Source organism: Anticarsia gemmatalis, chromosome 20, assembly GCF_050436995.1.
Source record: "Anticarsia gemmatalis isolate Benzon Research Colony breed Stoneville strain chromosome 20, ilAntGemm2 primary, whole genome shotgun sequence".
In the NCBI taxonomy this organism is placed as follows: Eukaryota; Metazoa; Arthropoda; class Insecta; order Lepidoptera; family Erebidae; genus Anticarsia; species Anticarsia gemmatalis.
The window spans coordinates 6,298,281-6,325,318 of NC_134764.1; the positions used below are offsets into that span (position 1 = coordinate 6,298,281).

General features: G+C 39.1%; 3 protein-coding genes across 3 annotated transcripts; all 3 read right to left on the minus strand.

Annotated features, from left to right (window-relative positions):
- Positions 1-408: 408 nt before the first annotated feature.
- Positions 409-4,179, minus strand: LOC142981384 (collagenase-like). Its single transcript, XM_076127270.1, has 8 exons — positions 4,075-4,179; positions 3,846-3,894; positions 3,328-3,499; positions 2,392-2,558; positions 2,051-2,158; positions 1,519-1,667; positions 836-944; positions 409-656 (listed from the first exon to the last, which is right to left on the minus strand). Exons 1-8 carry the CDS (start codon positions 4,123-4,125, stop codon positions 412-414), a joined length of 1,050 nt encoding a protein of 349 aa, XP_075983385.1. The 5' UTR covers positions 4,126-4,179; the 3' UTR covers positions 409-411.
- Positions 4,180-6,091: 1,912 nt separating this feature from the next.
- Positions 6,092-12,097, minus strand: LOC142981380 (collagenase-like). Its single transcript, XM_076127267.1, has 8 exons — positions 11,968-12,097; positions 11,447-11,495; positions 10,768-10,939; positions 8,518-8,684; positions 8,088-8,195; positions 7,305-7,447; positions 6,652-6,760; positions 6,092-6,523 (listed from the first exon to the last, which is right to left on the minus strand). Exons 1-8 carry the CDS (start codon positions 12,016-12,018, stop codon positions 6,159-6,161), a joined length of 1,164 nt encoding a protein of 387 aa, XP_075983382.1. The 5' UTR covers positions 12,019-12,097; the 3' UTR covers positions 6,092-6,158.
- A 1,069-nt stretch (positions 12,098-13,166) lies between these two features.
- LOC142981889 (transmembrane protease serine 9-like) lies at positions 13,167-26,544 on the minus strand. The gene is made up of 17 exons (XM_076128029.1): positions 26,448-26,544; positions 25,300-25,354; positions 24,681-24,837; positions 24,093-24,259; positions 23,596-23,703; positions 23,039-23,187; positions 22,509-22,617; positions 20,177-20,265; positions 19,654-19,813; positions 17,634-17,755; positions 17,067-17,115; positions 16,392-16,563; positions 15,920-16,086; positions 15,235-15,342; positions 14,558-14,706; positions 13,928-14,036; positions 13,167-13,814 (listed from the first exon to the last, which is right to left on the minus strand). The coding sequence occupies exons 1-17, from the start codon at positions 26,496-26,498 to the stop codon at positions 13,264-13,266; spliced, it is 2,472 nt and encodes an 823-aa protein (XP_075984144.1). The 5' UTR covers positions 26,499-26,544; the 3' UTR covers positions 13,167-13,263.
- Positions 26,545-27,038: the final 494 nt, after the last annotated feature.

Genomic DNA, 27,038 nt, shown 5'->3' on the forward strand with positions numbered 1-27,038 from the left:
CAGTTTTTCGCGAAAGTTCGTCAACAATAGTGGACTGGGATAATCATGGGATTATAATTGCTCGTTTGGCTGGAGAAGAATAAAAATGACGTTTTCCCTCTTTAAGCTCAGTAACAACATTGAAAGTTCTCGTACGATGCCGGCGGCGACGCGAGGCCGCGCGGGGATACCCGCGCATCCTCGAGGACGCGCGAGCATTTTTTGTCAGGTTCAAGCAATTATGCACTTTATTTCAATGATTTTAAAGTTGATTTTCAAGTGCATTAAAAAATCCTCTCCGCTGCGCTCTTCTTGGTCTGCGCTGACCCTAAAATATTGCGTCTTTAAAAAAACAAGCTTTTACTTAAAAAACAAATCATTTATTAAATCACAGCCATTAAAACCCACTGACAATAGTGAAAGGCAGCGTGTTTATTTAACAATGTGAACTCTGATGTCTTCATCATCAGCTTCGTCGCTGGCGTCAGGAGAGTCCTCCTCAGAAGGCTCACTGGGTTCATTAGATTCATCAGATTCGCTAGGATTGCTGGATTCGCTAGATTCGCTAGGCTCACTGGATTCCTCAGATTCAGGGTCAGGGAAGGAGCTGTCCCAGTCGAAGTTGATTCCGGTCACCTCAACGTACCAGTCGTGGTAGTGTCCAGGGCGCACGTAACCTGAACAAAGTTTTAATATTAGTATTGTAATAATAATGTTAAAACGTGTTTTAATTGCTGTTATTGGGATTGATATCTAATTAGCGTATGATTTTCTGTACGTTCAATAGCAATAGTTACGGTGTCGTAAAATTATCTGGCATCTACAATTCTTTTAGTTTATAATGCTTGGTATTAACCTGAGGGAATAGAAGAGCTGCATCCAGCTATGTGACCGAAGCTGACCACTCCGACTTGTGTGCGTTGTCCGTCTTTGTCCTCAATGGTCAGCGGACCACCACTGTCGCCCTGCGATACGAAATTGTAAATATTATAACTGACCTCTCCTGATGAGCATATCTATACTAATATTATAAAGCTGAAGAGTTTGTTTGTTTGGACGCGCTAATCTCAGGAACTACTGGTCCGATTTCAGAAATTCTTTCTGTGTTAGATAGCCCATTTATCGAGAAAGGCTATAGGCTGTAAATCATCACGCTACGACCAATAGGAGCAGAGTACCAGTAAATATGTTACAAAAACGAGAAAAATTATGACCCATTCTCTCTTGTGATGAAGCGAAGTTGCGCGGGTCCACTAGTAAATAAATAGTTTGAGGTATCTGCTGCTGATGAGGGGAAACAGAGGACGGTCCTTTAGCACGGATGTAAATGTGGAGTGGTGGTCGTTTAGTGGGATTTAAGTTCTGAGTTTCCGTGCTTCAAAAGACACTGTAGATATCAATGGCAAAAGCCACGTCAAATGACTTGGAGCGGCTTAATCTACTTTATCACCAACCATACGTTACATTAATTAAGTAATAATTACTATGTAGGTACACGAAACATTCTATGTCTTGTTTTAGATATTTAAGTAAGGTTACCTGGCATGCAGATTGGGAGCTGACGTTGTAGTATCCAGCGCAAAGAGTCTGTTCCTGGATAACATTGCGAGGCTCGTAAAACTGACGGCACTCTTCGATTGCCACTCCTCTCTGGAACACCCACAGCAAACTTTCTGATGCTGCTCCACCTAGCGATACACAACAAATGTTAGCTATTGGCTCAAAAAAACATGCGAATTTAATGACGCATCCTCCATTTGCAGAGCCTTTAACATGTGGAAAACTACAAGCTGCCCGGTCTTCGTCCGCGTGGAAACCCTTCCCGTGTAAATCCCGATCCCTCGGGAACTACGCGATAAAAAGTAGCTTATATGTTATTCTGGGTCTTCAGCTACCTATATAACAAATTTCATCGTAATCGGTTCCGTAGTATTTGCATGAAAAAGTAACAAACATCCATACATACATACTCACTCACAAACTTTCGCATTTATATTATTAGTAGGACCGGTAAGGTATCTGTATTGGTATGTAAGCTGTCTGTATTTTTTGTAATAAATTGTGTACTAACCTAGCCACGGGTCGTTGGTACGCCCAAAGCCACTCACGACCATGGTGACGCCGGTGTAGTCAATGTTTTTCTGAGCGCTGCTCTGCAGACGGCTTGGCTGGATGTTGGCTGTAAAAATATGTTATTTATCACGACTATTATACAATCATGTCTTGAATTTGATAAAAAACTTTGTTTGAGGATAATGGTGGCAGTTATTATGTTATACATATTGGTGCAAAGAATACATGCAATAGGTATATCGTAGCAAAGTGTGGCGTTTGCTAAATTTCATAAAGAAATTATAGAATCTTTTTGACCCTATTGAAACCATTACAAAGTTTAAAAGCATATTCACTCACCGGAGTACGGAATGTATTGTTCAAGTCTGAGTAAAGCAATGTCATCAGTCTGTACTCCTGCGGTAATCTCATCGTAGTTAGGGTGAATGTACTTGTGTGTGGTCTCCACGATGTACTCAGGACGGGTCAGGTTGATCAGACCTAGGCGGACCACGAATGTGATGCAACTGAAAGATATGAAAGAAAATTGTGGGTCATGGGTAACAGTGAGTCCGTTGATAAGTAAACGTGTGAATTTTGTTCTTGCAGATCATGGATAATTTATAGATAAGAACGAGATATCAGAATGGGCTAGACTCCCAATGAAAGATTGGCTTCTAATTGCCTAAGTGCTTGTTCACGTTGGAACTCGCGGGCGCGGTGGCGTTCGCGAGCGCGGGGACGTGGCGATTTGTGTTCACGTTGGCCGCCAGGCGGGCGTTTGGCTCAAACTGGCTCAAACTGGTTGAACTTACTTGACGTCGCGAGTGAATCGCGCCCGCCACCGCTAGTTCGACGTGAACACACACGAACATCTTCACTTGTTTGATATTGGCGCGAGCGCGCCACGCGGGCCGCGCGCGACGCCGCTAGCTCGCCCGCGACTTAGACCGCGCGAACGGTTTGTACGTGAACACTTCGGTACATCGCCATATGTTTGATATTTCGCGACCGCGCCCGCCACCGCGCCCGCGAGTCAACGTGAATGAGCACTTAGACAGAGAGAGCTGAAAAAGCGATGCTTTTGCTCCATACAACATCTCGAACTGAAAATAATATTAATGGTTAACTTCGCGCTTGACTTGTCAATTATCGACTGCCATAGCAAGAGGCTGTAGGCTGAGGTGTACCTTTTAGAATAAATAAAATCTGCATTTATATCTAAGATAAGTATGTAAGTATGTGTGTTTTGGTGATAAATTCAAATTAATTACTAATAATGTGATCTGTACTAACTTAGCGAGGCAGTGGGCAGCAGAAAGGATCCATTTGTTGTGGATGACTGAGCCGCCGCAAGGGAAGACTGTTCCCCCAGAGGCGACCATACGCAGACTGACTTGATACGGAAACTGTCCTTCCTCCGCTGGCCAGCCGCTAACGACACGGGTTCCATACCAATTTGGTTCCGCTGAGACAGACAATTTAGATTAATCTTGTTTCTTATATATACACAGGGGTAATATTATAAACCAGCTATTGCCCGCGACTTCGTCCACGTGGTTGTGACTTTGGACAGAATTTGTATACAAACTTATCTCCTTTTTTATTCTCTTGGGGGTATAATTTATCAAAATCCTTTCTTAGTTGATGCTCACGTCATAACATCTACCTGCATGCCAAATTTTTGCCTAATCCGTTTAGTGGTTTGGGCTGTGCGACGATAGATCACTATGTCAGTCAGTCGCCTTTGAGTTATATATATTTGAATTAAGTATGTTACATAATGGTTTGATATGTCTTAGGTACAAACTTACAACTGCGCAGCTCCTCAATTGTTTTTGGTTCATTTTTGATGAATTCTCCCTGAAATAAAAAATACAGTTAATACCTTTGCAACTAAAGAGCGCATTTGAAGAAATTCTTCACTATTTAAAAGGTTTTTTACACCAGGTACTCATTTACTACAGTGCATACATTTATACACATATTTGGGCTAAATTGGTCATCCAGACTAATCTGGAAAAGGTTTTTAAAATGACTTACCTGGACAAAGCACAAGACAAAAAGTAGTCCCAACAAATAACCGGCCGCCATGTTGAATGAAGACCCCCTCAATCGTAACTGACAAAAACAAATAATAAGTAAAATATTTTACAAAGTTATCACTCAAAAGTATTTGATGATAATGGGTTTTTATTGTCTCTTTATCTGAATTACATTTACCTTATAGTGATTCACGGATCCTTAATATAACTAGATTTTTGGGTTTTTTACTACCACCAATTGGTTTGTTGTTTGAGGAAAGAATGGTGTAGTAATCTAATCAATCGTGTTTCAGTATAGTAAACAAGGAAAGTGATTTTACAAGTGGTTTTTCGATAAAGTTTTCCTACCACCCTAGAAATAATCATGATGGTGGAAAACAAGAATTTGGTGATTAAAAATGGCATATGAAGCAAACGCAGGAGGGGACACCCAAAATGGTTTTTTTGAAGATTAAGGCATTGTTTCAAAGTTTATAGATGATAAAGTATTGGACAACTTATCCGCTAGATAAGTTAAAAAATTTAATAAATTTCGGTAAATTAAATATGTAAAAATTCCTCTTGTTATTGTCCTGTATGGTAACATGTATGAATGAGAGTAAGTTTGTAAGGATCGCACCAAGTGGCGTTCTTTGGTCTCTGCCTACCCCTACGGGAAATAGCGTGATATTATGCATCTTTGCACTCTTGTCAATAACCTATCCAAGAAAATCAGAAGTCTACAAAAAGGCAGTAAGGCTCGCTCTACACAACTACGTGCCGGCATTGGCAGTTTCGCAGTATTTATCAAACCACTAAACTGACTCCGAAGCATTTAGTAGACATGTTCGGCTTAGGCCCATCGGGTTATTCAATTCGTTCGAACAGACGAACAATGAAAAAAGAGAAAAATATAATTTTTTTTTAGACAACTCCCACACTTAGTTGTGTTGTGACGCGGGGACTTTTACAAACATACAAACAACGGACACAAAGTACAACTAGACCCGTAACAATTATTTGTGGATCGCACAAATAATTGATCCCTGTGGAATCGAACCCACGACCTCCCGACGCAGTGGTATCGGCGTGGCGACCTAAACCGCTGTGCCACGGAGGCAGTTGGATATTTTACGGATGATGCGTTAAGCGTATCATTATTTTGTATCGTCTATTCGGTCTGATGGGTCGGTTTATAGCAAAGTGAAACGGCTCGAGCGTATTGTTATAGATTCATAATGCAACCCTTCATGCTCGCTATGCAAATTACTTTCCACTCGGCATTTCGCTAATACATTTCTAATACTTTTCGCTAATACTTTTCTTTTAACTGTCCTATTTCAAAGTTAATTTCTTTCTGGATCGAGAGGTAGACGGTTGCCTCAATCCAAATCTAATCTTATATTTTTTAAGACCTAAATCCTTAGGGACTCATAACACTAGCATTAAAATAATATGCGTTTAATTTAAATTTTATCTATTATGTAGGTTATCAGACAATTATTCACAAACTGTAAAACAAGCCCTTAGTTATTTCTACAAGCGTTTAATATCAGATAGTTGATAAGAACATCATTTTCCTCAATTAGCTTGTACATTTCAAGAAAAAAACATTGTAACTCAATCGTTTAAGGAAGTAAAAATAAAAGGCAATTTAACTTATAAAATATTTTATCACGATATGTTACAACCCATTGGAAATAAGAAAGTACAGTTAGAACTTTTATTTATATACCTGTAAGGGCCAGTTTCTTCGTATCAGCCAAAGTACAGTAGCGCGATTCAGTACCTACAGTCGGTACTGTCGAGTGTCGAAATTTTGACATTTAGAATGTACTGCCAAAATATTTCCTGCGACACCCGTCAGAGGCGCTGATCAGATTTTCATACAAAATTTCTCAATGACAGGTCGGTTGTCGGTAGTCGATAGTAATAGAGAATCGAGTTACAGGGGTAAAGTAAAACTGACGAAAAATTTTTTCGACAAAATTGTCATTATTACTTTGGCTGTTACTTGAAGAACTGGCCTATATTAGATCGATGCTAGATGAAAAGGCTTGATTTTAATAAAGCGTTTGATCCAACGGGTATATGTGATCGTGTTTAGTTAACAATGTGAACTTTGTAAGCGTCTTCATCATCAGCTTCGTCGCTGGCATCAGGAGAGTCCTCCTCGGAAGGTTCACTGGGCTCACTGGGTTCATTAGATTCTTCAGATTCGCTAGGATCGCTAGATTCGTTTGATTCGCTAGATTCGCTAGGTTCATCCGACTCTTGCGATTCGCTGGATTCGCTGGACTCACTGGACTGGTTAGACTCACTGGACTGGTTAGACTCGCTGGACTCGCTGGATTCACTAGATTCGCTGGACTCTTCAGATTCGGGGTCAGGGAAGGAGCTGTCCCAGTCGAAGTTGATTCCGGTCACCTCGAAGAACCAGTCGTGGTAGTGTCCAGGGCGCACGTATCCTGAAAAATAAATATAATAAATTTAAAACTTGTATTATTAGTGACGCAGGCTCTTTTCTCGTTGCAATAATACTTGGCAAGGTTGGAAACTATAATATAATGCACAAAACGATTCAACAGGCACATACCTGATGGTATAGGACTCATGCATCCAGCGGCAGATACGAAGCTGACCACTCCGACTTGCGTGCGTTTTCCGTCCTTGTCTCCAACGGTCAGTGGACCACCGCTGTCACCCTACGAACAGAATGACAGATAAATAAATAAATATTATTGGACAACTTACACACGGTTATTTGATTCCGAACTAAGCAGATACAAGAAACATTATAATTAGATAGATTTTGGAATGTTTAAAGGTATTTGGCGTTTCCTTCACACAAATAAAAAACAAATCATATTCACTTTCCAATAACTGACTCTATTACTAGTTTGGTAAGGTTGTAAAGCTATATGGGAAGAGCTGGCAAGAAATCCACGGCCACTCCTTTTAATCATTAAAAGATTCCCAATGTGGTTTATACGATAGTCAGTATAACTACTTTGATATTTTGACTTGCTGATGCAAAGAACAAAAAATATTGTGGCGAAATCAATTTTACTAACAATAAGGTTGTACCAGTAAATATCCAAAACTAGCGGACTCCCTCAACTTCGTCCGGGTTTCAGCAATTTCATCCCTTTGATTCCATTCCCGAGGGAATTTCGATCCGATCAATCCCATGCAAATCTTGTCCCGACAGTTACAAACATATTAAAGAAGAATTATTACGAGACTTACAACGCAAGGAGACTGTGAAGTGACGTTGTAGAACCGAGAGCAGATGTTTTGGTCCTGAACTATGTTAGAGTAATAACGGCGGCACTCCTCGTTACTCAGTCCCCGCTGTAATACCCATAGAAGGACCTCCGTCGACTGTACGGCTAATGAAGAAAAAAAGATAATTAGTGTCCTGCAACTCCCACAAAAGTGAATAGGTGCCTTTACACACACGCTCTTTCGCGCGTGATTAGGAGCGTACAGGATTACATTTATACACGTTTTCTTCGCGGGTTTGACAGAAGAGCGCGACGCGCGCTCTTTCCTTTGTTGTTTCACGCGCGAAAGAGCGTATGTGTAAAGATACTTTTTGATTCAAGTCATTTTCGTACTACTAGTGTGTATTATGGCTGCTACACACAGTGCCGGCGGCATGGCCGATGGATGTACCGTCGGGTTACGCGGCTTGCCGGCGTCCATCATTTAATTTTGTTCCTAGCATTTAAGCGGTAATTTTGGGTATTTACAGCTGTGCGCAGCTTGTGTGTAGCAGCCATTAGAAATAATTATCATTTGTTTTAATGGTAAAGGAAAACAGTGTGAAGCAACCTGACAATTCTTTAACACAGTTCTTGCATGCAAAGACCTTCACCCGCACATGGCCAGCGTGGTGGACTCAAAGCCTAACTCTTTCCTCATTCCAGGGGGAGACATTTGCTCAGTAATGGAATAGTGGATTATTATAATAGTTTTTTGTAGTCCTTCCAATCAAAAGTTTCGACAGTATTTATAGAGTATACTTACGTTCAAAAATTTCATTGGTACGTCCGAAGCCACTGACAGACATGGTGACGCCAGCGTAGTCGTAGTCCTTCTGGGCTCGGCTCTGCAGACGGCTTGGCTGGATGTTAGCTGTAGAAATAAACGAAATACGTCATTTATCACAACAATTCACGACCTGGAAACAAAATATGTGACAAAATAATTAAATTTTTGCTCGTTGGAAACACACGATAATTAAACAAAATATAACACAATAGGTACATCGTGTCATAGCAATAAAAACTACGATTTAAACTACTATATCTTACAAAATTTGTACAACATAAGAAACCATTAAAACATTATAGGAGTACTAAAGCATTGTTAATAACGAAACTTCAGAGAATATTGCGGCGTGATATTATGTGTGTATACGAAACGGCAATTTCACGCTTTTTCCATAGAAACTCACCGGAGTATGGGATGGAGTGGTCAAGTCCGAGCAGGGCGATGTCGTCAACCTGCACTCCAGCGAGAATCTCATCGTATCTGGGATGGATGTGCTTGTGTGGCGTTTCCACGATGTACTCAGGCCGGGTCAGGTCGGTCACACCGAAGCGGACCACGAAAGTGATACGGCTTAGAGAAAATAATATTTTTTAATAGGGCATTTTAATAGGTTCACGAAGAATTTAGCAAAGTTCTCCATTTAACATTTAATTTTGAGGTATGTTAATTACCTTTTACAATACTTTATTAAATTATTAAAAACAAAAGGAATATAATTAATCCCTCATTTGATCACAACAAATACACTCAGCGGCAGAAAAAGTGGCCCAAAGCAAAACTACGATAAAACTTTTTAGAATATCAATATATGGTTACTATTTTGGCTATAACTATTAGTTGAACAGTTTATACACAAGTTTAGTTACAATTAACACTAAATAGTCGTAATTTTTAATCAAAAATAGGAAAAATTAAAAAATACAGCTTTTGTCGAAATCGCTTACTGAAAGTTTTTGCAAAAACCTAATTCTGCACCAAAGAAAAAATCTAGTTTACACCGCGTGTTAACTCCTCTAGCATTTATGGTGACCTGCATGCATTCTGGCATGCTTTGGAGGATGTTTTAATTACTTCTTGAAGAACTTTATCCCACACTCTGACTAGAGCGGTTCTTCGCTCACCAAGTGATTCTGGTGGGTTGTGCAGTGCGCATACACTGTTTTTTAGCATGTGCCAGACATGTTCTATGGGGTTGATGTCTGGACTGTGAGCAGGCTAAGCCAGTTTTTGAATCCCGATATCAGCAAGGTGCGATTCCACAACGCGGGCGCTATGAGCGCGCGCATTAAACTGCATTAGAGTTAATCCTCCCGACCAATGAAATCCATAAGTGGTACAACATGGTCTTGGAAGATTTCTTCAATGTACCCGGCTGCTGTTAGGCGCTGATCTACGATGACAAGCTCCGTACGTGCCTCCAAACATACACCTCTCCATACCATAACAGACCTACCTTTGTAACTGACCGTCTGACGTGTTGTGTTGGGAAAAAACCGCCCTTAATGGCGTCTTTACACTCTCTCACGACCATTTGGTGCTCTTAATGCTACTCAGCACTCATCACAGTTAACAAGAACTTGCTCCATTGGTCGATAGCCAATTCACATGTTTACGAGCAAATCGTAATCGCGCAACTCGATGGTGTCTCTCGAGTTCTGGTACTTGGGTTGGTCTTCCTGCCTGTAAATTACGTTCTTTTATCCTTCGCCTCATGTTCCGTTCACTAAGAATGACTCCGCGTGCCGCTTGAAGCCTCTAGTGAATCTCAAACGCTGTCAGAAAGCAGTTTCTCAGCACCTCGAGGTTAACAAATCGGTCATCTCTTGCGGATGTACATCGTGTTCGTCCAATTCCTGGTCGCCGCGTGTAGAGACCAGTCTCACGATACCTCCTAATCGCAGACCTTAAAGTGGTACGCGATACATTGAAAAATGCAGCCACCTCTCAATGGTAATGGCCCTGATCGGACAACAAGACCACCTAAGCTAACTTGTTCAGCAGTAAGTGGCATCTTCAAATCTTTTCTAAAATCTAAATAGACCAATAATCAATAAAAATCATAAAGAAAATCGTTTCCGTGCAGCAATATTTCAAAATACAGAATTCAACTGACCTCTCGAATCAACACTGAATTCAGTTCTAACACACATTGTTAGAAAAAGTCATCCGTCACTTAAATTAATCTCAAATTAAACACTTCATAACACTAAACAGATCACTTCGCAACTACTTACAACAATATATCTTTCATATATTACTTAATTTGTTTACAAATTCACGATAAGCGCTTGGGCCACTTTTTCTGCCGCTGAGTGTATTATTATACTAGTCTTGTGAAGTCTCTATGTGAAAAAGTCAGTCAAGTCACTAAAAGCGGTTTTGACATTTCATAAAGAGTAGCTCATTTGACTTATTTGTAAAATAGCTGTTTATTTTATACGTTCCCTGTTTTTCAAGGACGTAATCGTATATTCGTCTCTGTACGCTGCGGCACGACTTTGCTATTTGTTCTTTCATTTTTTTATTTAATTCATAAGGGGTCTTGTAAACCATCTGGATATTTCGCCGACAATCGCGATCGAAACTGGAGTTTGCAGAGCAGACGTTTGCTAAACAATTGGGACAGTATAGGTTAGAAAAATTGTGTACTTACTTGGCAAGACAATGAGCAGCAGTGAGGACCCACTTATTGTGGATAATTGAACCGCCACAAGAGAACACTCCCCCAACTGGGTTGACCATTCGTAAACTAACTTGATAGGGGAACTGGCCGACAGCCGCTTGCCAGCCGTTTGTTATACGAGGAGCAAACCGTGCTTGGTCAGCTGAAAACGACAATTTGGATATAATGTCCTTCACTTTTTATTACGCCAGTGTAACGCCACGTCTGTCTGATTTTCATGCATAATACACAATACGATACAGGAATTAACTCGAAGACGCATTTTACCTTGGAATGCCTAACGTTTCGGCGCAGGTTACACTTGACAAGTTGGCAGTTAAAAGTTATCATCGATTCCCGGGAAAGGTTTCGTGTAAAAGTCCTATTTAAATAGGGCCTTCCTTTTTAAATTCGCCCTATTTAAAAAGGAATTTTAAATAGTCTGGCAAACAGGTCTTAAGCTCATTAAATATATTTGAAGCTGATGAAATCAAACATTACCTTTTGGGATACTGGATAGATAAAGTTAATTAAAGACATTTAGCTATTAGTACACAGTCACATGACCTACTTTGACACCCATTTTAAACCATTTATGAGTAGTTTAAAGTGGGGAGTTATTATCTGAACATGGTAGAATATGTAATATAAAAGTGCCATAGTTACTTACAATTGCGGTACTGTTCTATTGTGATTGGTTGATGATTGAGAAGCCCTGCCTGAAATTAATTATAAAGATATTTTTTTTATATAGAAACACGTATTTTAGAAGAAAGGATTATAGGGTGAAAGGAAGACGGCGCAATTTCGGCAATTTGCGGTAAAAAATACAACTATTTACGATTAAGTCACTTTGGACTGATGATTAGTTAATGTTGTTCTTGATAGTACGTTCAAGAATACCGATGAAAATCATACTCATCATCAAAACTTAAGTTCTAAACCACCAGAGCTTAAAAGCAGTTAGCGATAGTTTGCAGCGCAGTTTGTCGAATAATATTTAACAACAAATTCTGCACTATTATTAATTTTGTTGAAATGAAAACCTAATCCGCACTTGGCCAGCGTGGTGGACTCAAGACCCAACCCTTTCATCATCAAGGGAGGAGACCCTTGCCCAGAATTGGGAGAGTCATGGGCTTAATTTATTATTATTATAAAATTAAATGAAAAAACACACAGGACACTTACCTGGGCATAGCCCAAGGCAAAGAGTAGTCCAAACAGATACGCGGCTACCATGTTGAATGAACACCATCTAACGATTACCGCTGCATTTATTATAACTACATATGTAAATATGTCGATCAGCGGGAAAAGATTAAATTTTTGTCCATCAAATAATCAGGGTTTATGACGTTTCATTGATTTATCAGAGTTTAAAAGTCCTAAAATAACTAGTCAATGGGATTTTTGGGTTTTTGTAGAGATATCAATTTATATGTTGTTGTAGGATAAGAATAGAACAGAAATTTGATTAGTCATGTTCAGTGGTTATATAATAATTATTAAAGTATAGATTTTAATTATATATTATAGAGCTATTAGTGCACAACGCTTGATCTTTGCCCTCACCCTAGTCAGCTATACGACATTATTTTTAGTATACACTTAGCCGAAACTAGTTTGTACAGAATCAGAAATAAGTATAGTCGATTAAAACGAATTTTACCCTATGTTATATTTTTTTCCAAAAACATAATAAAAATGTATCAAGTTGGTTACTTTATTATTGGCGCCTGCAAGGCTTAATGCGACATGGCGATAGCGCAGTGAAGTGCGCTCGCGCTGTCTTCACGCAAGCACCTCCGCGAGCGAGCGCTCCCAAATATTTTTTTTATTTAAAAAAACAGGGATACTTTCGTAGCCTGTCACCACGTGAGTTTTCATAATTTCATAATGTTTTATTCTGTTTCGAACTTTTTAAATTAAATTTTATTTGGGGTGTTTCGGCTTCAGAGTAAAGAAAAAATATTGTTGTATTGCTGAGATCTCCTTACATTTATTCAAGTATAAAGTACCTACTTACCTCAAAAATAACGTGGTGGATATTTGTCACTGAAGTTGACTGAAAGTAGGTAGAGAGCTACTTTTTGCGAGCATCAGATCTTTGATGTTTGATGACAAGACGTTTTTGGTATTTGGGAGGTTAATTTAATTTCCAAAAGTGTTATTTATTTAAATCCTATAAGTGATACTCCTTGAACATTTAATATCCTTTTAAATTTTTTTTCTATATTAAAGTACATCAGAAACCCTACGGCGTCCTTTTGCAAGATTGCTAATTGAATTTCGTAGTACTGACGCATGACGGAGCGTATCATGCAATAATAATTGACAGAGAGAGAAAGCAGGCAAGTGGGTAGCATATAAAAATTGAGACACAGTGATAATAATTTAGTAATTTTTATTTAAGTGGAACTATGCGATAAAATTACACTGAAGTATGAAGGATCCACATTAATTCCAGCAGGTGTACGTGGCCGTTTAGTTAACAATGTGAACTCTGAGGTCTTCATCATCAGCTTCGTCGCTGGCGTCAGGGACGTCCTCCTCGGAAGGTTGACTGGGCTCATTAGATTCTTCAGATTCGCTAGGATCGCTAGGTTCATTAGATTCGCTGGACTCGCTGGGCTCATTAGACTCGCTGGATTCGCTGGATTCCTTGGACTCACTAGACTGCTGGGATTCGCTGGATTCCTTCGATTCGCTGGACTGTTGGGACTCGCTGGATTCCTTGGACTCACTGGACTGCTGGGACTCGCTAGATTCCTTAGATTCGCTGGACTGCTGGGACTCGCTGGATTCCTTAGACTCGCTGGATTGCTGGGATTCGCTGGACTCACTGGATTCACTGCTTTCGCTAGATTCACTGCTTTCACTAGATTCGCTAGATTCGCTGGACTCGCTAGACTCGCTGGATTCACTAGATTCACTGGACTCCTCAGATTCTGGGTCGGGGAAGGAGCTGTCCCAGTCGAAGTTGATTCCGGTCACCTCAACGTACCAGTCGTGGTAGTGTCCAGGGCGCACGTATCCTAAACAAAGAAAAAAAATATATATTAGCTGCTTCGTGATCGATTAATGTAGTCATCATGCCTAATTTGACATCACTAGTCATAAAAAACGTGACCAGTGTATTACTACGTACCAGCTGGGATAGGGCTGGCGCATCCGGCACCAGATACGAAGCTTGCGACTCCGACCTGTGTGCTCTTTCCGTCTTGGTCTACAACAGTCAAAGGACCACCGCTGTCACCCTGTGAGGAGAAAGTACAAATGTTATCATATTACTATAGAAATGAATAGTTTGGTAGTGTTTTGAATTTATTGTTATCAATTAGCAAGCAATAACACTAGTTTTTGAGTAAGTATAATCAATCAATCCTTTTGTTTCTGCGACGCTGGCGTTTGCATAGACAGCTTGATCTTGCGAAGGAAACGCGAATAGTGGCATTTTGTTAAAAATGATTCTATTAAATATTAGGTCGGGGAAAAAGTCTTTGTTTCGCATTATAGTATGTATGAACTTGCAATAAAATCTTTTCTCTACACTAAAAAGCTCGATATTTAGGTACATCCCGAGCTCACTGAAAGAAACCTAATGAACCGTGTACTCATTTGTGATTCTTGAAGCCAAAGACATTTTATTACAAGTTCATGCATACTATAATGCGAAAAGACTTTTTCCCCGACCTAATAAGTTAAATTCCTCTTACATGTATTTATGTATAAATGTATTTTGTATTTATAACTAATTGTTTTTAAAGTAAAGACTTACAGTGCAAGGAGACTGCGAAGTGACATTGAAGAATCTGGAGCAGATGCTTTGGGCTTGGATAAGGTCAAGGATTGCGTAATAACGACGGCACTCCTCATTAGACAATCCTCGTTGTAACACCCATCTAAGGACCTCAGTTTGTCCACCGGCTGTAGGAATAAATTAAAAGAAAAAGATATATTACAGAAATATTAAAGTAATTTAAGTAATTACTGCTTTTTTGCTTTGCTATGCTTTGCTTTTTAAAAGATGACTACCGCACTAAGAATTGCTCTTGTGTCGCGAGGACTTTTACATACATACATACAAACAACGGACACAAAGTACAACCAGAACTGAAACAATAATAATTTGTGGATCGCACAAATAATTGTTCCGTGTGGGTATCAAACCCACGAAACCAATCAACCAAATAAACCAATGCGCCATAGAGGCAGTCAAATTGATTTCAGAATTCATAAGTGCTATTCAACAACGAAAAAAGGAATGGAAGAACCTCATTGGGTGGCCAGACGCAACTAATGCTGCGGACTGGGAATTCAAAGGAGAACCTTTGAAATAGGTGAAACTCTGAAATAGGCTAATTTCAAAACCCTTATTTGGTCTATAAAAGTAAGGGGATTTCCCGTTGTTCGTTGACCATTTTGTTAATAGCACAAGATAGTTATAGTACTGACCTGATCCGATTTCGTTGGTACGTCCGAAGCCGCTGACGACCATGGTGACATCAGAGTAGTCATTGTTCTTCTGAGCACTGCTCTGCAGGCGGCTGGGCTGGATGTTAGCTGTATAAACAAAACACATTGGTTACGAACTAAATATATATCAAACTGGTTTTTTCTTAGGTTGGAGGAACAGTTCGAGCTCAAATTGTAATAGTATTGGGTAGTAAGACAGATGGTGTCCAAACTTTAACTTTTTAGGGAACTGGACACCATCCTAAATAAGATTCTCTATGATACCCACATCTCTCTACATAACTGGCAATCGACTATATTACATTCTGTATAAATTTTCGCGGCAAAAAATCCAGTCATTGTATCTATCTTACTTGCACATATTTTAATACTAGAGGCCACCCGCGACTTTGTCCGCGTGGAAAACCTTACCGCGTAAATCCCGATCCCACGGGAACTCCGGGATAAAAATGCCTATGTGTTATTCAGGGTCTCCAGCTACCTATATACCAAATTTCACCGTTATCGGTTCAGTAGTATTTGCGTGAAAAAGAAACAAACATTCATACATTTATAATATTATCGGGATGCGTGGGTAAGATTCAGGTTGCAAACCAATTAATAACATTTTGTAGCGGTATTAACGGTTTTTTGTACCACTAAAACTCTGCAGAATATAGCTCACCGGAGTATGGAATAGAGTGGTCAAGTCCGAGCAGGGCGATGTCGTCAGTCTGTACTCCAGCCGCGATCTCATTGTATTTAGGGTAGATGTACTTGTTGGACGTCTCCACAATGTACTCCGGCCGGGTCAGGTCAAACAAACCCAAACGGACCACGAACGAGATACGGCTGAGGACAAAGAAGAAAATAAGATCTCTGAATTTTGATCGTGTTTTGCAGTGAGTGATAGATGACAGATTTCTAAGACGCGAGTTCCCTCTAATTAACTGTCGTCTCCGAGCTAGCTTTTGACAATGTTGTATGAATATCTGATCAGCGCCTCTAGCGGGTGTTCTAGGAACTATTTTAGCAGTACATTCCAAATGTCAAACTTTCGATACTCGTAACGATTGTAGAAAATCACATTACTGATTTTATGAGGTGGAATGATGTATTTTGTTCAGTATTTCTTAAATTCATTAGTGTGTACTCACTTGGCAAGGCAGTGGGCAGCAGTGAGGACCCATTTATTGTGAATAATGGTGCCGCCGCAGCCGAAGACTCCTCCGAAGCTGTCGATCATACGGATACTGACTTGGTAGGGGAACTGTCCCTCCACCGCTTCCCAGCCGCTTATGATGCGAGGAGCAAATCTTGCATGGTCCGCTGGGAAAAATAATCTGGCTATATATTCTTTTACTTTATAAAAATGAGTAATGTGAGTAATGTTTGTTTGTCGTATGGTTACTGGTCAACCTGGTGTCAAAGTTGTTCAAGCCGCCCGAGAGGCTTTTGACGTGGCTTAACGTCTGTTATCTTAGTAGACAACAACCGGGGCCGACTTTTAACGTGCCCTCCGAAGCATGGAGACGCCCAGTTCAAATACCACTATGCGGTCACCCATCTATGGAATGACCGCGCCAACGGTTACTTAACCCACGGATCGTTTACCGACCGCTGAGCGCAACTGGCTATGGGCGCCTCTAATAAAAGTCTTAAAAAAATAAAAGTCTGTCAAAAGGCTGACTTTAATTTGATTAGTTTAATCTAGAGCTTGTGAAACAGGTTACTGACAAATGCGATAGAAGTAGTCAAGCTGAAGGCCTTTGACAATTCGTTCGTCCAGCGCTGTGGGTATGTAGTGTATAGATAGTGTCGTAGTTACTTACAGTCGCGGTACTCCTCAACAGTAACTGCTTGATGATTGAGAAGCCCTGCCTGAAATAATTTTACGTTAATTGAGAAGCTCAATACCTAGGAATATTATTTCAATAGCAACAAGTTTCTAGAAGGTTCGTCAAAGAAGACGGGAAACATTTGTGAACATTAATTTTTGCGTCGGTACTCGGTTACTATCCCTTAAGTTGCGCGTCCACTGAGTCAGAATCGGAACGTATGGATCGTACAGTTTCGTTATTTTGTAATGATTTCTATGGTACTGCGTCCACTGGATCGGCATTTCAGTGACATAGAAATTTATACAAAGTGACAGATCCTTACAGTCCGTACGCTCTGATGCCGACGAAATGAACATGCTGCTTAAGGGTTGAATATCGTTAAGCAGACGAATAATCTTTCTTCATTGAGAACACATAAATCTTATGAATTCTTCAAGCCAATTGAAAGCGTAAGCACACACGACAGCGTTTCCTTGAGGATACCAGCAACATTAAACTAAATAGCGAACACTTTTATCACTTGTAATTTAATTTCACATAATAATTTAGTCCACTTACCTGGGCATAGCCCAAGGCAAAGAGTAGTCCAAACAGATACGCGGCAACCATGTTGAATGAACACCATCTAACGATTACCGCTGCATTTATTATAACTACATATGTAAATATTGTGGCGGATTAACGCGATAAACTCGATGAAGATAAATGTTTAATTCTTGAATTATCGGGGGTTTATGACGTTTCATTGATTTATCAGAGTTTAAGAATCCTAAAATAACCAGTGAATGGGATTATAGAGTTTTTGTAGTGCAACCAATCTGTATTTAGTCCAAGGATAATAGTTGAGAAGACAAGGAGTGCAACTAAACTAAGGGTGTCGACTGTGTTATCGAAAATGCTCTTTTTAGCAACTGTTCCGATGGAGAGTTAGACTAGCATGTTTCATAGATGCTGAATCACTGCGATAGCCATCCAAATGTGTGAAGAATAGCTCTAGCTTTGTGTCGAGCTTCGAAATATTGCCGCGTTTGGCATTTTAAAGTGTATGGAGAATGAATGATGTTCTTTGATCAAACAAAAAATCAATACAAATTAAATAAACTGTTTGAATTACTGTTTCAAAGATAACTTAGTTGTTTGATTATGCTATGGGCAAAACGGGGGCTTGGGTTTGTCAGGTAATTTCTGTATACAATCTTCTTCATTAAATGTACCTATTTCAGATACTACTTAAGCTCTTTTTAATTTGATATAACGATAATTTAAAAAAATACCCTTGGCAAGATTACGTTTCGTCCCGGGAAATACTAAAACGTGGTCACAATAAAGAACCAACGTCATTAATTTATTGTAATGATAACAAATATCTAAGTAAACGGAAAGATTATGAAAATATACTACAGATGTTGTTTATTTCCCCGTATATTGACCAAGATTGTACATTTACCAGCGGTAATCGGGCAAAGCATATTTGGGTTTTTCCCTTATGTAAATACCCATTAATTAGGCAGCTCTGAATTAGGCGATGTGTTCGATAAACAATTATAAGCTGGTTAATACGTTTCTTCCTGCTTTTAAGAACAATATGTGTAGCTACTGTCAGTATATTGTTAACATTGCAAGTTTACTAATAGAGGGATATAAGGTTGAATAGCTTTAAGTATTGTATACAAAACAATAATTAGAGTATTAGCTCGGCGATATAGAGGCCTATTCTTGTCAGATTTTGCTTCTCGCTATATTACCTTAAGGTTGGTTTGTTTGTGTGCACGATCAGCGTAAAAGAATTCGTATGATGGTACCGTGGTCCATTGATGGTTCTGTGTGTATTCTTAGTTAAAAAGTAGATGTTGTCGAAGCATTAAAGTCGGTCTCACTGTGAAAATGCTTAACTAACCGACAAAGGCTCACGATTGTGATCCAAAAAATGTCAGCTTAAGCTTTGGATACTTTTTTTTTATCGTCTTCAATTCGTTTGGTGAAAGCCGATTGTGGCTGAAGAAGGAGAGAGAAGTACACTTGAAAATCTATGTGAGTATGACTTTTATTTATCAAATGTAATCGTTTCAGCTAATTGTTCGGGAAAATTTGACGCAAAACGACGCAGTGAAATATTGTGCCACGTGTTTATTTTGTTTGCGTGGATAGTAAAGTCCCTTTATATAAGTACGTATTTATAGTTGTATGGAACCTTCAAGTCATTCATTGCGAAGTTGTTTGTTTATACATTTTACCTACATCACGATAATTATGTATAAAAATACAGAAGTTATGGAAATCCCATGTACTTAATTGTCTTATATCAGCTTAGCTACGATATTATCTATTAAATTTATAATATTATCTACGTGTTACTGATTAATGTTACTTACGTGATAAGCTACTACTTTTCATTAAAAATAACAATAACATTATCAGATAAGAGACGTGACGTTGATGGTGGACTAAAATAGTAGTCATTGCAGCTGTGTTAGTGAAAGATTAATATGGTAATGGAAGAAATTCAATAAATTTCGATTAATGTGAACGAAAGTAAATAAATAAACGGTCTCTCAGGTTCCTGCTTCTGCAGTTGTACCTGCTTCTGCAGTTTTCCCGGCGCACGCCGCCAAGCGGTCATGAGGACACACATGGCGGTTTAGTGGGTACTTATGCCTGGCCCTCATGACGGGAGGGACCCACATATCCCTGCACTCCAACCAGAGCTCTGACACAGGTGTGCTTAATGCATTAGCCACCTAAAAAAAGGACCTCCAAGACTGTTGCAACATGCATTTTGCATTACATTAACTGCAAATGCTGCGTAGACGTCAAATTCGAATATAGCTTTGTTTGTGTGTGAGGTGTGGTAAAATCTTTTTCCAAGTATATTTGAATTAATCGCCGACTGGCAGTCTTCAATTAGGGGTCATAGACTTCTGTCTCAGAGAAGGTTTGGTTGGCCATTTCAGCCAACTGTTCCATGGGGTGTGTTGAAATTGTTTTTAAAATAATACACGTTAATTCGGAGAAAAAACAATGTTTTATTTTTTTAAATGAAGTAATACATAAATTACAAATATTACTCCACATTTATTTTCATCTTCTGGATCTATGATCTATGATGAGATTAGGTCTTCAACTTCCCAGTCAAAGCTGATGCCGGTGTGCTCTTCAATCCAGTCATGGTAGTACTCGGGGCGAACGAAACCTGGTAAAAAACAAAACACTTAATTAAAAAAACAATCTGTCAATTGCCAGGTAGTCACTTCTTGAATGAAAATATTAGAGCACCTTTTACACACGCACTCAATCGCGCATGAAACAACAATCGCGCTTTCCCGCGCGTAATCCTGTACACTCCTAAGAACGTGCGATAGAGTGTGTGTGTAAAGGCGGGTATTAAGTCAAAAGGAATGTGTAAAGGGACTGCGTCGTAGTATTTCTCCTCATCATCGTCGACCGGTAACGTACCCAAATGTTTAAAGTATTTCTTTAGAATTACATTTCAGTATTCGGGCATTAGATGCTAGTAGTCTGTGGTTAAAATCAGATCAAGCTGATTTCGTACCCGGTAACAGCTACCGGATGATAACAAGATAAATCATATAAAAGAAAATCGAAAATATTGCTATAGAAAATGAGTTGATTTCGCATTTATGATTATTTAATGACCGAGGGAACTCAGAGTTGACATAGCTATCGTTTCCATTAAACGAAATAAAAAATACGGACTCCAGGGCTCTCAAAAGGAACTCAGAGTCGACATAGCTATAGCTATCGTTTCCATTAAACGAAATAAAAAATACGGACTCCAGGGCTCTCAAAAGGAACTCAGAGTCGACATAGCTATAGCTATCGTTTCCATTAAACGAAATAAAAAATACGGACTCCAGGGCTCTCAAAAGGAACTCAGAGTCGACATAGCTATAGCTATCGTTTCCATTAAACGAAAAAAAAAATACGGACTCCAGTTTAATGGAAACGATAGCTATGTCAACTCTGAGTTCCTTTTGAGAGCCCTGGAGTCCGTATTTTTTATTTCAATATTCTTCACAATCTTGATTACTTATATAGATAATTTCACTAAAAATGTAATTCGCTTGTACAGCTTATCATTTATTTTCGTCAATATCTACATTCTGGCCTAATTACGTCGATTGTGTGAAAGTATTTAATGACACACGTGATGCGGTTTAATCCGGACAAAGCCGGAGTCGCAATGGCGTCAATTGGATTAAAACGATTTCCTCTTTTGCTATTATTAAAAAACAATAACAATCTATATCTATACTTCTATACTAATATTATAAATGCGAAAGTAACTCTGTCTGTCTGTCTGTCTGTCTGTCTGTCTGTCTGTCTGCTACTCAATCACGCCTAAACTACTGAACCAATTTGCATGAAATTTGGTATGGAGATAGTTTGATACCCGAGAAAGGACATAGGCTACTTTTTACCCCGGGAAAATGACGTATTTCCCGGGAAAATTCAGGTTTCGCCACCGAAGTCGCGAATAATCAATATTATAATGACATTGAATTAACAAAATTCCGTTGTCATGGCAACAGTTTTAATGGCAGATATGCTTTAGCGCGAGTTATATGAGATATAAATAATTTTGAGAATATTTTTCGTGAAAAAAAGCATATTTTGTTGTTAAGAAATAATTAAGCTTTGTATTAGTAAAAAAAAATCATTCACGCGAGCGGAGCCGCACGGGTCAGCTAGTTACTTATAACTACCCTTTATTTTATTTTTTTCCTAAGGAAAATGCATTACTGCATGTCCCGCTCCAGGGAGGAAGCGAGGGTCTGTCGGGCTCTCCCGCCGGCTAGGCGTTCCGGCTTTTCATTTGGGCATATCGAATAAAGACCTGACGATGTTCTTTCAACAGTCACCATAAAGTGGCCAGGACGCGATACTTCCAATACTTCGCGTATAACCCTACGTAAATTCTTAAATGTAACCTACATACATAAAAGGGGTAGGCAGAGACTAAATAATGCCACTTGGTCCGATCTTCACAAACTTCCTTTGCTTCAATCACAACATACATACATTTTGTCATACAGCACCGTAGGTTACGAGTACTACGCACCTGACCTTTTTGCAAGACTTTGCTGATATGATCTGGGTATTTCTTGAGCCCTAAAATTCGTTCTTCAGCAAGAAAAAGCTAAGGGGTAAAGGCCCAGTTTCAACATTTCTGTGACTTTATTTAGCAGACAGGTTATCTGACACTTAAATATGAACTGTGAAACAGGCTTTTATTTAAATACTTTCTAGGATGAGTAAACTTATTGTTCTGTGTGCTTCATTTCAGTTTTTTCAGAAGTAAGGCGCTAACTAGCTTTGTTGAAAACTCTGCCGAGTGTATGTTTGCATTCTTTTAATCCTAAGTATCGCATACTTTAATAATGATATACTACCAATCTTAATGCCCTTTCTTACCTTGTGGGTTAGGTGTGTTGCAACCAGCAGCGGCACCAAAGCTCATGAGGCCGACTTGCGTAATTTCTCCATCGATGTCAATCAATGTCAATGGACCACCGCTGTCACCCTAGAAGACAAAAAGAGAATGGAATTCGCAAATCACTGTACATTTCCCGTGACTGTAAAACTAGTATAAAGTTTGTACTTAGGTGTACCGACAGTCGGGGAATTGTATTATGAAATCATTCTATACTTTTCTAACTCGTATCATGTCGTCTCTATAGCGTAGCGGTTTTGAGTGAGAATAAAAATAGGCAATAACTTCAACTAGGCTTGCCATAGAGCATGTAAAGACTCGCCTTTGTCCGCTTGCAGGCTTATAGAAAAGACTAATGGAATGCAGAGTGTAAGATGGTTCTCTACGCGCAATTTAAAAATATCTTCCCAGCAGTTGCCTAGTTTCATTTGCACCACCGTTTTAGCCAAATTTACGTCACAAAAGTCACAAGATATTGCTATAACTAGCTAAAGAAACTCAAGTGAATTACCGTGCAAGCGTTTTGCGAAGTGTCGTTGAAGTACTGCGAGCACATTGTCTGTTCCTTGATGACCTGGCTGTTGGGGTACCAGGTGAAGCAGTCTTCCTGAGTGATGCCGCGCTGGTACACCCAGTACAGGATCTCGGGCACGTAACCACCTGGAAAAGACCTTCAGCTGTAGTGGTTCAAACTATGAGTCCAGGTACTTTTTTAGAGCTGGTCAAGTCAAGATCAAAAATTTTAGTTTTCACTTGCATCCTTATACTGTGAATTTATTTACAAACGAATTTTACCTTTTTTATTCTTGGAGCGTAGGTATGTATGAGTTTATTTATGGCGTACATATGTATACCTCCTGCACAAATAAATAATTTATCTTGCGTCGCCGGGTGGCTCTATAACATAATTATGTTAATTGGACATAGCTTTTAGACCAACCAGCTTTTAGATACCTCAATACTTATCTGTTCTTCGTGGGATTCAAACCTAAGACTTCTTATTGCAGTAGTGAACGCCTAATGTTTTAGGTTCTGTCGTTGATATATCTAGGTAGAAAGAAACGTTACCATGCCACCAGTCATTGGTTCTTCCAAATCCACTGAGTGTCAGCTGCACTCCACCATACTCGACGTCTCGGCGCTGGCTGCTCTGAAGACGGATCGGGGCTATATTTTCTGTAACGGATAGAGAATCAAATATTAAACCCAAAGTAAAAGTGCTCTATGTTATAGCTAACCCCAAAGCTACAGCTATGAATTTGTTATCAACGACCTTGGTAAATACGTAAATGTTTATCTATCTGATCGTGTTTAAAGACATTATAGAGGATCTTTTTCACAAGCGCTCTTCGGTCTTATGTATTGATATCTTCGTCACGTCAAGGTCATCTATTGCCGTAGTTGTTGGTCATTCTCACATTGCAAAATAGGTACTCATCTAATCAATAACCGGAAAGTAGAATTATTAAGAGCTCCACGTTTTGTTGAGCCATACAACACCAACAATGCGTAATAATGTCACCGAAAAAGACCACTCTAAAGAATTGCATTCATGAAGCACTTACTGGTGTAAGGGATGTCATGGTTGACCTTCAGAAGGCCGATGTCTTCGGTCTGCACGGCGGTGGAGGCCTGGTTGTAGCCCTCGTGGATGTACCGCTCTGTGGTCTCTATGATGTAGTCCGGACGAGTCAGGTTTGTGACGCCGTAGCGGACTACCCACGAGAAACGTCTGGAAAGAAGAATAAAATATGTATTATATACGTAATATGGTGGTGCTGTAGATACATGAAAGAAGACGAAACTAAGTTCTATGCAGAGAAATAAGGCTTACTATGTACATCGTTAGTCTTTATTGAATATTATCTAAAACCTGAGAATTTTATTCTTTTCCATATAATTGCCTCTAATGCAAGTAACTTTCGGTGACCATTATTTGTCTTCTAACCAAGTGGTGTAAACTTTCAACATAATAATTACTTGATCGTAAGTTGCTTGAAAATTCTTTAAAACAGTTCTCAAAGAGAAACAAGGTCTTTGCACCTGCAGTTAGCCAGCATTCTTTCATTCTCTCGACCCTTTCTATAAGCGACCTTTGACCAACAATGGAACAGTGATGGCTTTTTTGTATGTATCTTTTATTCTTCCCGTACCTAGCTAGGCAGTGAGCAGCAGTAAGTATCCACTGGTTGTTGAGGATGGAGCCGCCGCACGCGCCGACGCCGCCGCTGGGCCCCACCATGCGCAGGCTCACCGCGTAAGGGAACTGGCCCTCCACTGCCTCCCAACCACTCACGATACGGGAATCCGCTGGAAATCAAGACCAAACATGTGGTTTACTGTTGCAATAGGCAGAAGTTTATGGGGATGATTGTTTTTCTTTTCATGATTCACGAAATTATTGAAGAGATTTAAGAGTTACTGCTACGTAAATGGTTGCATCAAATTGGCGATTGTGGATTTGGATGAGATTTAGCTTACAGATGTAGCTATTTATTTATACTACGGAACAAATTCTGATATCTGAATTAGTAAAGGCTAAATGACGTACTTTTGTTGTGTTACAGCACTACTATATTGTGACATCGTATTGAATCTTTCCGACGAATTACGAAGACAGAGTTTGATTTTTTCTCTACACCATTTTAATAAAAATACACAAGGTATTTCGGTCGGTAGGTGATAATTACTGTTATCTAGATGACCAATTAATTTTTAATTATTATCAGCCATTTAGGTATCTATTTTATCATAAAGATTATTATTACTTACCATTACGGATGTTTTCGATATAATCGAGTTGTGAGTCGGAATCACTGGGAACGCCCTGTTTAAAAAAATATAAATTATCAAAAAATCTGTGGATTTAATGTCAGGTTTATTTTCTGTTAATATAAATAAAATAATTGTGAATTTATCTATATAAGTATGTATGTTTATCAGTTATCTGGTGACATGCTCTGTTTAGTTTGCAATCACATGACTGTGTGTGAGATATCCAAAAATATTTATATTTATTTATGTAAAATACGGTATTAAAACACTGGTTTACAGTCAGTTATGAAACTTATTTAGAAGCGGCTATGTATTGGACAAACAGTATTTATTTTATTATGAGGGCAAATGAGTTATAGCTTGAGGCTTGTTTCATTTCGGAAAATTACTTTCGTTGAGTTAATTTTAGTACGATTACATCGGTGACTTGGTGTGAAAGAAGTTCTGTAAAAGGCTTAAAAGCATCATCTGATGCAATAACTCAAGATTTCCGTTATATTTCAGTTGAATTTTAGACGTAAGAATGCGCCACAATTTTCCATTGGTAATACCTGTTTTTCCGGTTTAACGAACAGGAAGTGTGACGATTGTAAATACTTAGTAGACTAGATTAATAATACAACACTAGAGATAGCAAAAGTTCAATCCACATTACTAAAACAACGATTATTAGCTACCTTTATCAAAACAACAATATTTTAACATTACGTTCGATTGCCGTAGTGTTCAAACATCAAGCTGTTACTTTTAAAGTATTTAATTACTAGATTCGAGGTAGGGTAAGAAAACATTAGCACGAAGATAAGGACACCTATGTGGGTGGTTAGCAGGTAATGACCGAGAATAGAGACCAGTGGTTGAGTTTGGGGGAGACCTTTGCCTAACAATGGAAAATAACACCGGTTAAAAAGACTTCGGAAAATTACAAAATTGATAAAATATTGTTTGAAAGAATCGTACTAAGTGGTGTTCTCTGGTTTCTGGTTACCGCAATGAGAATAACTTGATATTTTATATGTATGTATGGATTTGAATGAAGCAAAAGAGGTTTGTAAGGATGGTACCGGGTGGTGTTATCTGGTCTACCTACTATGGGAAGAAGGCGTAACTTTATCTATGTATGTATGTACAAGATTGATATTTACCTGAACGAGCCCCAAGAAGCACAACAGACCAATGACAAAGACTCTAGCCATTTTCACACAAACTGTTGTTCCGAGTCATGTTTGTCACATATATTTATTCTGCTGCTAATCCGACACACCTCATCAGGAAGATTAATTTACGATATAAATAATCATTATCAATCAATTTTCTGTACCTTCACGGCTATTTTTAAACTGGGTGCTACGACCTTTGGCCAGAGGAAAACTACATATTCCATCGTCCCACTCCTAAGCAACGGTCTCCTCTAGAAATCAGACAGGGGTTTTGCTAAATGCCGGCTGGAAACTTTGCATTATTTCAAGATTTAATAAAAAATACTCTCAGACAAGTACGGAACATCCTCACAATGTTTTTCTTCATCTTGAACACAGGAAAAAGGGCCTTGAAAATACCTTTATGTAATTTGTTACCCCAATATTTGGGCCAACGTTCGTTGCCATAATGAGTCACACCAGCACATCAAAATATGACTATTAAACATACTGCATTAAATTTGTGTACTTATGCTGATAATAATAGTTTTTGTTTTATCAAAATCGGGTCAAAATTACCGAAGTTACAGCGTTATA

Excerpts from the sequence above, each read along its gene's own strand:
- LOC142981380 (XM_076127267.1), bottom strand. The coding sequence starts at position 12,018 with ATGGTAGCCGCGTATCTGTTTGGACTACTCTTTGCCTTGGGCTATGCC. Across the intron at positions 11,496-11,967 it reads TTGCCTTGGGCTATGCCCAG|GCAGGGCTTCTCAATCATCA; the intron begins GTAAGTGTCCTG and ends AATTAATTTCAG. Across the intron at positions 6,761-7,304 it reads CTTCACAGTCTCCTTGCGTT|GGTGACAGCGGTGGTCCACT; the intron begins GTAAGTCTCGTA and ends TTCTGTTCGTAG.
- LOC142981384 (XM_076127270.1), bottom strand. The coding sequence starts at position 4,125 with ATGGCGGCCGGTTATTTGTTGGGACTACTTTTTGTCTTGTGCTTTGTC. Across the intron at positions 2,559-3,327 it reads GCTGCCCACTGCCTCGCTAA|TTGCATCACATTCGTGGTCC; the intron begins GTTAGTACAGAT and ends CATATCTTTCAG. Across the intron at positions 1,668-2,050 it reads TACCAACGACCCGTGGCTAG|GTGGAGCAGCATCAGAAAGT; the intron begins GTTAGTACACAA and ends GTGTATCGCTAG.
- LOC142981889 (XM_076128029.1), bottom strand. The coding sequence starts at position 26,498 with ATGGCTAGAGTCTTTGTCATTGGTCTGTTGTGCTTCTTGGGGCTCGTT. Across the intron at positions 17,756-19,653 it reads CGGGAAAACTGCAGAAGCAG|AATCCGCCACAATATTTACA; the intron begins GTACAACTGCAG and ends GTTTATCGCGTT. Across the intron at positions 13,815-13,927 it reads CGCCAGCCCTATCCCAGCTG|GATACGTGCGCCCTGGACAC; the intron begins GTACGTAGTAAT and ends TTCTTTGTTTAG.